The 13,960-nt window shown below is 37.4% G+C and overlaps 1 protein-coding gene across 2 annotated transcripts; it reads right to left on the bottom strand.

Moving 5' to 3' along the window:
* Positions 1–4,760: 4,760 nt before the first annotated feature.
* Positions 4,761–13,314, bottom strand: LOC131536526 (zinc finger protein 501-like). 2 transcript variants are annotated; one of them, XM_058769521.1, is made up of 4 exons: positions 13,120–13,314; positions 9,667–10,267; positions 7,549–7,627; positions 4,761–7,120 (listed from the first exon to the last, which is right to left on the bottom strand). In XM_058769521.1, the coding sequence occupies exons 3-4, from the start codon at positions 7,580–7,582 to the stop codon at positions 5,991–5,993; spliced, it is 1,164 nt and encodes a 387-aa protein (XP_058625504.1). In that variant the 5' UTR covers positions 7,583–7,627; positions 9,667–10,267; positions 13,120–13,314; the 3' UTR covers positions 4,761–5,990. The 2 variants fall into 2 exon arrangements, with proteins under 2 accessions (XP_058625504.1, XP_058625503.1); XM_058769520.1 differs by having other exon boundaries at positions 10,154–10,267.
* Positions 13,315–13,960: the final 646 nt, after the last annotated feature.

Here is a 13,960-nt window from a genome sequence, read left to right as displayed (position 1 = left end):
AATACACTAAGGCGTCATGGTTTGAAATCATGCATGGCACGGAAGGTTCCCCTGCTTAAACCAGCACATGTCCAGGCCCGACTTAAGTTTGCCAATGACCATTTGGATGATCCAGAGGAGTCATGGGAGAAAGTCATGTGGTCAGATGAGACCAAAATAGAACTTTTGGTCATAATTCCACTAAACGTGTTTGGAGGAAGAAGAATGATGAGTACCATCCCAAGAACACCATCCCTACTGTGAAGCATGGGGTGGTAGCATCATGCTTTGGGGTGTTTTTCTGCACATGGGACAGGGCGACTGCACTGTATTAAGGAGAGGATGACCGGGGCCATGTATTGCGAGATTTTGGGGAACAACCTCCTTCCCTCAGTTAGAGCATTGAAGATGGGTCGAGGCTGGGTCTTCCAACATGACAGTGACCAAGCACACAGCCAGGATAACCAAGGAGTGGCTCTGTAAGAAGCATATCAAGGTTCTGGCGTGGCCTAGCCAGTCTCCAGACCTAAACCCAATAGAGAATCTTTGGAGGAGCTCAAACTCCGTGTTTCTCAGCGACAGGCCAGAAACCTGACTGATCTAGAGAAGATCTGTGTGGAGGAGTGGGCCAAAATCCCTCCTGCAGTGTGTGCAAACCTGGTGAAAAACTACAGGAAACGTTTGACCTCTGTAATTGCAAACAAAGGCTACTGTACCAAATATTAACATTGATTTTCTCAGGTGTTCAAATACTTATTTGCAGCTGTGTCATACAAATAAATAGTTAAAAATCATACATTGTGATTTCTGGATTTTTTTTAGATTATGTCTCTCACAGTGGACATGCACCTACGATGACAATTTCAGACCCTCCATGATTTCTAAGTGGGAGAACTTGCAAAATAGCAGGGTGTTCAAATACTTATTTTCCTCACTGTATATATATATATATATATATATATATATATATTAGTGCTGGGCATAGATTAATCTAGATTAATCTCATCCAAAATAAAAGTTTTCCTTTGTATAATATATCTGTGTGTACTGTGAATATTTATTATGTGTATATAAAGACACACATACAGTATATTTATTGAAAATATTTACATGTATTTACATGTATATATTTATATTAATATAATTTCTATGATATATAAATATATTTAATATATAAACATAACACATTTTTCCTAAATATATACATACATGGGTGTGTATTCATATATACATAATAAATATACACAATACACACACATATATTATGTACACAAAACTTTTATTTTGGATGAGATTAATCTAGATTAATCTATGCCCAGCACTAATATATATATATATATATATATATATATATATATATATATAAATATAACAGAAATATATTAAATTAATTAAACTATAAATGTAAATTATAATAAACAAATATATATTATAAAAATAGACCGAGAAACAATAAATGCATTAAACTATACATTACAATTATAGCAAATGAATAAATCATATACATGAAAAACTTAAATTAATGAATGAAACACAATATATAACAAATACATTAAATTATAAATTAAAATGCTCCATCGGAACAAGACCACGGGAATCAGAGAAGCCCTTTACACAATCTGACATGGCTGTGGTTGGAATTGAACTGCGGGTTTTGTCTGGTCAGAGGAGAACTGACCCCCGACTGAGCCTGGTTTCTCCCAAGGTTTTTTTCTCCATTCTGTCACAGAGGGAGTTTTGGTTCCTTGCCGCTGTTGCCTCTGGCTTGCTTAGTTGGGGACACTTAATTTCGCAACCAAAGGTTGCGAGTTCGAGTCTCGGGCCGGCAGGAATTGTAGGTGGGGGGAGTGAATGTCCAGCGCTCTCTCCACCCTCAATACCACGACTGAGGTGCCCTTGAGCAAGGCACCGAACCCCCAACTGCTCCCCGGGCGCCGCAGCATAAATGGCTGCCCACTGCTCCGGGTGTGTGTTCACGGTGTGTGTGTGTGTTCACTGCTGTGTGTGTGCACGTTGGATGGGTTAAATGCAGAGTACAAATTCCCGAGTATAGGTCACCATACTTGGCCGTATGTCACTTCACTTTCACTTTTTTTTTTCACTTTCTAAAAACAATTGAGGAGAAGCAATGAACAAAGTAGCTACAAAGGTCTTTAAACAAGCACAGGAAGCAGAAAAAGACAAAAGACAGAACTAAGGCATGGATATTACATTCATCTATCATAACCATTTTGCCATGATTGATAATGAATTATAGACATTATTGACTGCCAGTTACTGAAAAATAATACATTCATATTTTACACTCGACTTTGCCAAACTATATAATTTTTTGTAGAAAATTTGTTACATGTAATTAGCAATATTCTGTATTTTTCCCCATTTTTCCGCACAGGAGGGGTCTTGGGTGCACTCATGGTGTGGTGTACTATCATTCACCCCTGTGGTGGCAGGAATCTGCTCGAGACCGTGGAGATGCTCTCCTGAGTTAAAAATTTCCACCCACTGTATTTATCTCTGACAGAGCTGGACGTGTCACCAGACATGTCAATGATAGGATTCATCAAAAAATTTTCCAGCCACATGATGGCAGGTTATGTGCTCCAACAGCAGAAAACATTTCTGCTGCATTGGAAAAAAAAAAAAAAACTTAAAGTACAGCAGGAATGGGTCTACGGGGCCAAAGATAAAAGAAGACAAAACAACTGACAGATTTGCCTGCCCTCACCCTCTGACTGGAACTTGCGAACGGTACTCCCTTTATGACCGTCTTCATTAAAAAATAAAAAAAAAAAAAAAAAAAAAAGGCCTGAGGAGAGACTGAGAAGCATAAAACTATTGCCAGATCTTGCCTCTATTGTTAATTCAGCTTCAGCAGAGCAAATTAACAAAGAGCTGTCAACCAGCAGGTACTTCATCTGCCGATTGAAGGACATTCACTATATGTTCGCCTTGCAGGCTGTATTTCCATTTGCACAACCAGCGGATCAACAATACCTTCTTGCAGGACATAAAAAAAAATGTCAAACAAAGATGTGCACCTAAAAACTTATTCATTTTGCATCCATTACCGAGGCGCATCACAAACAAGCCTAGTGTTACAGAGGAGACAGTTACACAGAACAGGTCGATTTGATATGTACACAATGATTTATTTGCATATTATGCATATTTAAATAAACACTGTGCAACAAGCTACATACAGGTGCATCTCAATAAATTAGAATGTCGTGGAAAAGTTCATTTATTTCAGTAATTCAACTCAAACTGTGAAACTCGTGTATTAAATAAATTCAATGCACATAGACTGAAGTAGTTTAAGTCTTTGGTTCTTTTAATTGTGATGATTTTGGCTCACATTTAACAAAAACCCACCAATTCACTCTCAACAAATTAGAATACTTCATAAGACCAATAAAAAAAAAAAAACATTTTTAGTGAATTGTTGGCCTTCTGAAAAGTATGTTCATTTACTGTATATGAACTCAATACTTGGTAGCGGCTCCTTTTGCTTTTAATTACTGCCTCAATTCGGCGTGGCATGGAGGTGATCAGTTTGTGGCACTGCTGAGGTGGTATGGAAGCCCAGGTTTCTTTGACAGTGGCCTTCAGCTCATCTGCATTTTTTGGTCTCTTGTTTCTCATTTTCCTCTTGACAATACCCCACAGATTCTCTATGGGGTTCAGGTCTGGTGAGTTTGCTTGCCAGTCAAGCACACCAACACCATGGTCATTGAACCAACTTTTGGTGCTTTTGGCAGTGTGGGCAGGTGCCAAATCCTGCTGGAAAATGAAATCAGCATCTCCATAAAGTTTGTCAGCAGAAGGAAGCATGAAGTGCTCTAAAATCTCCTGGTAGATGGCTGCCTTGACTGTGGACTTCAGAAAACACAGTGGACCAACACCAGCAGATGACATGGCAGCCCAAATCATCACTGACTGTGGAAACTTCACACTGGACTTCAAGCAACACGGATTCTGTGCCTCTCCAGTCTTCCTTCAGACTCTGGGACATTTATTTCCAAATGAAATGCAAAATTTACTTTCATCTGAAAAGAGGACTTTGGACTAGTGTTGTCAAAAGACCCGGTACTTCGGTACCAAGTCGGTACTAAAAAAGTGAAAACGTCACGGTACCAGGTTTTTTTAAGTACCGGTGGTACCGAGTACCCGGTCGACCAGTTCTTGACGCCAGACGGCCCGATGATTTCCGCGATGCAGAAAATGCGGACGGAATCTCGGGATCCAGTTATAAAAACGGAATTTACAGTTTAGCACGGAATGTCACGGAATTTGTCAAAGTTTGGATGAATTAATCAAAAGTAGGTCATTGCACTTAAATCAAATCGCGTGGACTAGTATCTGTAAATATTAAGCTGCAAAGTCGATTCAGATATGAATCCGCATGTTCTGCAAGTCTCTGTGTGAGTGAATGAATGGCAGAGGCAGCGGTTTTCTTTTTTACTACATACACTGAAGCGCGCCTGACACTCGCGGTGATTCATCATCTGCCGTCTCAATGAGGACATAAATACACAAACAACATCTACAGAACTGCTCTGAGAGTCCCCTCGCGAGCATTTTACCGTTCATTGAGTAAAACCAGCGTCATATCATATAGCTACACAGAAATGTAAAGGTATTCACGGCAACCCGTCAAAATAAAAGTTCATCTTAAAGACATTGTGCCAGAAATATAATTTTATATATATATAATTTTTTTTTTTTTTTTAAAGTCACAATATTTCTTCCATATTTAAATTTTAATAGTAAATCCTTTATTTACCAAAACAATACAATGTGTTTAAATTTAATTAATTAAAAGACAAATTAAATTTGGGTGAAACTTGTTTACTGTTTTTCATACTTTTATTACTTGCGGAAAAACTTGAAACACAATTTAAATAAAGTATAAAGAATGGCATTGATTTTTGTACATTTTTATTTTTGTTTGACTTTATTAAAAATAGTGTGTTTTTTAAAATTAGCATGTGGTACCGAAATTGGTACCGAGAACCGTGGATTTTGACTGGTATCGGTACCGAATACTGAAATTTTGGTACCGTGACAACACTACTTTGGACCACTGAGCAACAGTCCAGTTCTTTTTCTCCACAGCCCAGGTAAGACACTTCTGACGTTGTCTCTGGTTCAGAAGTGGCTTGGTAGCCCTTTTCCTGAAGACGTCTGAGCGTGGTGACTCTTGATGCACTGACTCCAGCTTCAGTCCACTCCTTGTGAAGCTCTCCCAAGTGTTTGAATCAGCTTTGCTTGACTGTATTCTCAAGCTTGTGGTCATCACTGTTGCTTGTACACCTTTTCCTACCCAAATTCTTCCTTCCAGTTAACTTTGCATTTAATATGCTTTGATACAGCACTCTGTAAACAGCCACACCTTTCAGTAATGACCCTCTGTGACTTACCCTCTTTGTGGAGGGCGTCAATGTTCGTCTTCTGGATCATTGCCAAGTCATCAGTCTTCTCCATTATTGTGGTTTCAAAGAACAAGAGATACCCGGAATTTATACTGTAGGGATGGTCATTAATTGAAACTCAAATGTAAATATTCTAATATTTTGAGATACTGATTTTTGACTTTCATGAGCTGTAAGCTCTAATCATCAAAATTCAAAAAAAAACTTTTGAAATGTTTTACTTTACATGCAATGAATCTAAAATATATGAAAGTTTCACTTTTTGAAATAACTAACTTTTTTACGACATTCTAATTTATTGAGATGCATGCACCTGTATATCATGAAGCAAAATGACATACAAAAATTAAACATTTGGGGACAAACTCCATCTTTGAGTTGATCTGAATCTCACAGTTGAATCTGCTGGTTTTAAAGATGAACTTTATTCACTGTAAAAACTTTAGATAATGTTTCTTTGTCATGTCACTTGTTATGACAGATTTATCCAGATTATATTTTATTGCTTGGTGCATTATTGTCTCACATTTGGTGATGACGCGATTCTGACCTGAAAGTGCTGGATCTGAAGATGATCTACTTACTGTGATTGTTTTTTATGTGTGTGTGTAGAGAATATGAATGATTGAAACACTTCCCACATGCAGTGCAGTGATAAGGTTTCTCTCCAGTGTGAACCCTCTCATGTGATTTCAGATGTGCTGACCGACTGAATCTCTTGTCACAGCGTATACACTTATAAGGTTTCTCTCCAGTGTGGATCCTCTCATGTGCTTTCAGATGTGCCGACTGAATGAATCTCTTGTCACAGTGTGAACACTTGTAAGGTTTCTCTCCAGTGTGAATCCTCTCATGCAGTTTTAAACGGCTCACTGTAGTAAAAGTCTTCTCACACTCAAAGCACATGTACTCTCTCACACCAGTGTGTATTTTTTGATGTATTTTCAAACTTTGTAGATGTGAAAAACTTTTTCCACACAAATAACATGAATGTGGCTTTTCCTTTGTATGAACTTTCAGGTGCTGCTTCAGGATTGAAGCTCTCAAAAATTTTCCGCATTGATCACATGTGTACAGCTTCTCTTCAGTGTGGATGTTCATGTGATCCTTAAGGTGTGCTGAGTGTGTGAAACTCTTCCCGCACTGATCACAAGTGAATGGTTTCTCTCCAGTATGAACTCTCATATGCTCTGTAAGGTTTCCTTTTAGTGTGAAACTCTGCCCACACTGATCACATGTGTACGGTTTCTCTCCAGTGTGAATCCTCTCATGTGTTTTCTGGGCTGCTGACTGTTTGAATCTCTTGTCACAGTGTGAACACTTATACGGTTTCTCCCCAGTGTGGATCCGCTCGTGTGTTTTCAGGATTCCTGACCGACTGAATCTCTTGTCACAGTGTGAACACTTGTACAGTTTCTCTCCAGTGTGGATCCTCTCATGTGTTTTCAGATGTCCTGAGTGACTGAATCTCTTGTCGCAGTGTGAACACTTGTAAGGTTTCTCTCCAGTATGAACTCTCATGTGAACATCAAGATTATATTTGCATGTCAAACTCTTTCCACACTGAGTGCACCTGAAAGATTTCTTGGCTGTTTTTTTCTTTTTCTTTAAATTTTTCTGTTTGGTTTGAGAATAACTCAAACGTTTTACATGATTTTTCTCCTCAACTTCACTCAAATCTTCATTCTGATTTTCTTCAATAAACTCTGAAATAAAAGTACAAATGGTTCATTTTCAGGAACTCAAAAAAAATAAATAAAGGAAATATGAAAGGACATAAAAGCAAACCCTGATGTAACAGTGGAAAGTAGACAGTTGCTATACAAGATGTTGATTGTTTTGATACATTTTCATAAATTATAAATCCCTGAGACTTTCCACGAATGAGGTACAGTGATCTTCAAATTATTATTTCCCCATGTTTCTATAGGGAGAACTACACAATCTTCTAACATACATTTTGGAAAAAAATACCCAGTTCATAGAAAGTATCCCTTATCATGTCATGCTTCAGCAAGATTATTCAGTAGCTCTAAAAACAACAACACAAAAAATCCTGTTACAACAAAAACATAAAACTGCCTGAAGCTTTATAACCGTCGGCCTCAATGAAGAATGAAGAATAAACACCAGCCTGTTTGTTCTTCAGTATCTTCAGTGCGTTTCATTCTGCAGGGTTTGTGGGAGGAGCTTCACTGAAGATGAATTTCTATCTGGAAACACATTTAAGCATTTCTGTAAGTGAAGCAGAGTCCAGAGCCTTACAAATATAAGGTGTTGTCTTTGTAAATCATTATATTACTATATTAAAAATAACAGTGTTGACACAAAGAGCAGATCAATTTAAAATGTTCACTCAGTAACACTGCACTCACATATGTGCTATTTCACACACTCTATGCATTTCTGTCTTTCTACAGTTAACATTTCTCTCCATATTTTTTTCCATTCTGCCCTTTGTATTAACATGTAAGATGATATCTGTATAGATATATAGAAAAGAATATATTGTAAATTCTTTAAATTACAGTAGAAATTAACGACACTCATCTTCATTAACGGCTACAGGTAAATAACTACACTAGAGCACACAATATCTAAATATAGTTTGATTTTCTGATAACTACATTTAGAGCAATAAAATAATAAAGTGATTAACATGTTGTTGTTTAATATGTGCAGAAACTGAAACTTTAAACAGAAAAAGTACCACAACACAAACTTGTAATGTTTCCAGTGTCTATATTATATATCTGTTAGTGTTGCACGTGTAGCGGTATCCTGACATTTTATCCTACACGTCAGATTGTCCTACCAGAGCATACTGCGCATGTGCACATCAATATTGCGTCCTTTTTCTCATGCTGAACAACAATATTTAATGTATTTGCATTACTGTAAAGGGTAGGTTTAGGGTTGGGGTAGGTGTAGACATTAATAAAACAATCTGATAGGTAGAAAAATGTATTGTTGGTTTTCGGTCATAGCTGTTTCCCTTCTAGCCACAACCGCAAATAACACATAATTACTGTATTTGCATTAGTGTAAGGGTAGGTTTAGGTTTGGGGTAGGCGAAGACGTTAATAGACCATAATTTGACAGGTAGCATTTTTCGCTGTTGAATTGTACTAGCTACTGTTCTAACGGGAGGTATCAAAATCTGAAAGGGTAGCACAAATCGGCAGAACACCGGTACTAAAAAGTTACCATGATACCCTGCTTTTAAAAACGGTACGATTCCCGATTTTACTGGTACTGGTACTTTATAAATGACAGCGTTTTAATAACAGCTACATTTCCTGATTTGCGTCGACGTGCAACAGCAGGACAGCAGTTCGTTCAGCGCTCTGCTTCAGCTCCCTGCATGTACACTGGCTGTGCCAAAATACAGAGCTTCAGAAGCCCTCCACCTTCCCCAGCTCCACCTGTACAGATCTGCTATGAGGTGATTCATGTTTGCTATGGGGGTTATTTCATATTAAATTTTATATTTTCAGCAGCAGTATTTCTTACATGCTCACAGCAGCATGTTGTGTATGTATTGGCAGTAGCAAGTCTCGGTACTTGCTCTGCCGCAGCAGCGTATCAGACCTATTCCGCCAAGACCTAACACATTAATATTATCATGTACATAAACATGCCATTCACTCCAAAAGTTGCCATGACAGAACTTTATTTATCCGCGCAGCACAGCACTGCTTATAGTTATCAACAATTTAGGAAATATGCATGAATGAAAAAAGCACGTGCACAGAAGTCCTCTCTCTGGCAGACAGCATGCGATCACGAATTCAGATCTCTTTCAGCAGTTACTGCGCTTCCATGGTCAAATACACACACAATGCTGTTTTCGTTCAAATCAAAGCATAAATAAATGTAGAATACGTATCCGTGTGTTGTAGTACTTTATAAATGACCGTGTTTTAATAAGAGCTGTATTTCTGGAGTTGTCCCGGGTTATTTTTATTTTCTTTGCGTATAAAATTAAATTGTGTTTCGAAGACAAACAAGGATTTTACGGGTTTGGAGTGATTAATGACAAAATTTTAATTTTGGGGAGGAGTAACCCTTTAATCAAGAAGAACAGAAAAAAAAAACTCACTAATCTTGACTACCTTTACTAGCTTTAATAATGATAAATTTATGAACGTTTCATTCATATGGTGAAGACTATGCAGTGCAGTTTGGGAAAGAAGAGGTTTAGAATGATCGTGTTAAAAGCTGAGCTGAAGTCCACAAACGGGATCCTCACATAAGTCCCTGGTCTGTCTAGGTGTTGCAGAACATAATGCAGTCCCATGTTTGCTCTGTAGGCAAAGTGAAGAGGATCCAGTAAGGGTCCAGTAATGTCCTTCAGGTGAGCCAGCACAAGTTTTTCAAAATACTTCATGACCACAGACGTTGGAGCCACAGGCCTGTAGTCATTTAGTCCTGTAATTTTGGGTTTCTTTGGGATGGGAATGATGGTGGAGCGTTTAAAGCATGAGGGGACTTCGCACAGCTCCAGTGATCTGTTGAAGATCTGTGTGAAGATGGGGGCCAGCTGGTCAGCACATGATTTCAGACAGACTGGTGTAACACAATCTGGGCCTGGTGCTTTTTTCCTTTTCTGCTTCCAGAAGACCTGGAGCACATCGTCTTCACTGATCTGAAGTGCAGGTGTGGGGGAGAGGGGGGTTGCTGGAGGTGTTAATGGTTGTGTGGAGAGGTGTTCAGGGGTGTGGGGTGTTTTTTCAAACCTGCAGTAGAACTCATTCAGATCGTCTGCCAGTTGTTTATTCTCCACAGTGCTGGGGGATGGTGTCTTGTAATTGGTGATCTCTTTCAGACCTTTCCACACTGATGCTGAGTCACTGGAATAGAATTGGAATTTTTGAAGGAATTAAAGCCACTGCATCACTGTTAATAGGGAAACACAGCAAAAAACGAAGATACATCCACTCAAAACACTGAATTAACGGGGTTTTAGTCTAAATAAAAGGCTAGTAGCAGGACTGTAAAGCGAAAAGATGTGATTATGATCATTTGATAAAATGAAGAGAGTGCGCCGTAGTACGGATCATTTTACTTTGTTGGCTGTTTCAGTATCTTACTGTGGTAAATGTGGAGGGAAATGAAAGATTTCGTGGCCATGAATTAAGAATTCGTTCCTATGACTTAATTTGTTCCCTTATTTTAGTTAAATCATGGGTTTTCTAGGGAACAAATTAACGAAATGTAGACAGTGCCCACAAATTATTAAGTCGAAAGTAGAAACTAATTAAATTATGAATTAAAGTCAAGCCTAAAGCCTATACATAGACCTGTCCTGCTCGTGTCCTGCAGTCCTGTCGAAGCACAGAGCCCAGGATGAAACAATTATATTTAAACTATAAAACTATAGTAAAATTAGTTACTAGTACTACATTTCAATACAAAATAAATTTATATTGTTTCTGTTTTTTAATGTACTTTTAAAGTTTGGATCACATTAAAAGCACAATTTGTACATTAGTATTTATTAATAGCAATTTGTACGTTAGTATATTTTTCACCAAAGACCCAGCTCCGTCACCATCACTCACGTGTTTTGCGCATGAGCCGCACGCAGCCCAAAATTAAACTGCTTAATTGACCATCGATAGCTTCAATTGCATCTCTTATCGACAATTAATCAATCATCGATTATTCGTTGACATCCCTAGTATATAGACGGTTTCAACGGCAACAACATAAACAAATGTTACTGCGCATGCACGCTTTTGTGGCCCTAACTTAACTTCAGGTAGACATCCAAATAGAATCAATAACAACAGCTAAGTCCCTCTAGAGTAGACTATTTTTTGATAACAAGCAAATTATGTTTTCTGCTTAAATCAGACGGACTTATTAAAAATACAAATTCATTGTCTGCCAGCAGGAGGCGCTTTAAAGCAGGAGAAGAACTAGCGGTTTCCCCGGTAATGGCTGTAGATAAAGCAGCGCTGAGCTCACAAACGCTGCTCTATCAAGCATATAACAAGCAAGATGAAATGAAAATGACATCGAACATTTTCTAAAGACAGTCTTCCTTCAGAAATAAAGTGATATAAAAACACCCGCGCCTCGTTTTGATTTTTAAACGTGCATTATGTGCTCGTGTTTATTCAATGATGCCTTTTGGAAAATCGGTCAGTTTTGATATAGTGGCGGGTCGCCACAAATAAATAAATGTATGTGAAACGCATCCCACCGCACAACCACCTGAGGCCAACTTCATTATTCATCACTTTAACTTTAACTGCGTTTAATGCCGCTAACCAGACCGATAAACAAACACAGACCGGACGGTAACTTCGGGCCAGGCGCATGCACCCGATGAAACCGTCTATATTAGGGCTGTGTATTGGCAAGAATCTGGCGATACGATACGCATCACGATATGATATATTACAATAATGTAAGCAAGGCGATATATTTGGATACTTCTTATTTTAGGAATAGGATATATTTTTAGGAAAGTTGTCACACCACCATATGCATTGCAAACCTTAGCAAAAAAAAAAAAAAAAACATTGTTTAACCCGAACACACTGGGATCTGCATTTGCAATAATCAGTCCCTGTAACATTCAACGTTATTGAACCACTTTTTGTGCAGAGTCAAGGGGAACAAATTCAAGTGCTTGCAGGATTCTTTAGTTAAATGTATAAAATCTATTTTATAAAAAGACTATATGTGACCCTGGACCACAAAACCAGTCTTAAGTTGCTGGGGTATATTTGTAGCAATAGCCAAAAATACATTGTATGGGTCAAAATTATCAATTTTTATTTTATGCCAAAAATCATTAGGATATTAAATAAAGATCATGTTCCATGAAGATATTTTGCAAATTTCTTACTGTAAATATATCAAAACTTAATTTTTGCTAAGAACTTCATTTGGACAACTTTAAAGGTGATTTTCTCAATATTTAGATTTTTTTGCACCCTCAGATTCCAGATTTTCAAATAGTTGTATCTCAGCCAAATATTGTCCGATCCTAACAAACGACTCACTTATTACCAGTGACTCGCTGCCACCTGCTGGTGGTTTTAATTTCACATTTAAAGTACCTTTTCATTTTGTTAAAATAATTTCAAATATCAGTATTCAACGTTTTAGCATTAAAATATCAAAACATTATTTCTGCATTTGTAATTGCAGGTTAAATGCATTGGTAACACTTTACAAGAAGGTGTCATTTATTAACATTAGTTAATGTATTAACTAACACGAACAAACAATGAACAATGCATTTATTACAGAATTTATTAATTTTTGTTAATGTTAGTTAATGAAAATACAGTTATTCATTGTTAGTTCACAGTGCATAAATTAATGTTAACACAAATTGTGATTTTAATAATGCATTAGTAAATGCTGAAATGAACATTAACTATGATTAATAAATGCTGTAGATGTATTGTTCATTCTTAGTTCATCTTTACTAATGTTGTTAACTAATAAACTTTATTGTAAAGTGTTACTAATGCATTAATGTCCTGCATTAAACAGTGTGTTTTTACACATTTCAAACACTGATAAATACCAAAAGAGACAAATAAAATCACAGCAGCAATACTGATATTGTTTTGCATCCATTCCCCTCACAGATCAGCATTCAGTAACAGCAGCATTATCACTCCAAACCCTGAACCAATCATTCACAAGAACATATAAAAACACAAAATGAATTGCTCACCTCTCCTCAGAAGACTCGACCCTACAGCTGTGAAAGCTGCTGCTTCTTCTTCTTCTTCTTCTTCTTTTGTTTCTTGGCAAAGCAGCGTTTAGGTGCATTACCGCCACCCACTGAGCTGGAGTGAGGAACTCTTACTAATAGAATATATTTAAATGAATAAAAAAAATACCTTCATACAAATAAAATAAATATATAAATGACTAAATGCAAATAATTATAACGAAATACATAAATAACACTCTTATTACCTCTTTCATTACTTAATTATATTAGGTGTGTACTACTGAAACAGGTGCGGAGCTAATTAATCAAAAGCCATAGAAACTAACGAATAACTAAATCAGGAAACAGAAACACAGCTAAAACTAAACTGATCTGAATAATGACACGATATATTGTCTCCAGTAGATCTGATGAATTTGTTTGTTCATAATTTCCCAACACTGATGCTGATGCAGTCTCATTTGATCATTTGATCTGAGAATCAGATTCATAAACCGCAACAACAACAACATTTACAACAAACACTGAAAATGTGTTGAATCGACTCTTTCAGTTCTGCAATACTACACACAATATGATATTATCATGCAGCTTGAACTCGATGAAGACGTTTATAGACAATCTTTGATGTCGTCTTGAGAAAGTCCAGCCTGACGCTCTGAAAGTAGTTTGAAGCGGTTTGAAGTGGTTTTAAAGTGTGAGCGGTTTTGAGTCGCTGCTGTTTCTCTCAGACACACAAACACACAGATCACTGACAAGAGCGCTGCTACACGGTTGCTAGGGTGTTCTGAGTGGTTGCTATGGTACTCTAGATGGTTGCTAGGGTGTTCTGAGTGGT

The sequence above is a fragment of the Onychostoma macrolepis genome, chromosome 03 (genome assembly GCF_012432095.1).
Source record: "Onychostoma macrolepis isolate SWU-2019 chromosome 03, ASM1243209v1, whole genome shotgun sequence".
Taxonomy (NCBI): Eukaryota; Metazoa; Chordata; class Actinopteri; order Cypriniformes; family Cyprinidae; genus Onychostoma; species Onychostoma macrolepis.
Note: the sequence above shows the minus strand (reverse complement) of the source record. Positions and strands in the feature narration are given on the sequence as shown.

Bases quoted from the DNA above. Each gene is read 5' to 3' on its own strand.
- LOC131536526 (XM_058769521.1), bottom strand. From the start codon at position 7,582: ATGAAACGCACTGAAGATACTGAAGAACAAACAG. The intron at 7,121-7,548 runs GCTGGTGTTTAT...CTTTTATTTCAG, and splicing joins AGATACTGAAGAACAAACAG to AGTTTATTGAAGAAAATCAG.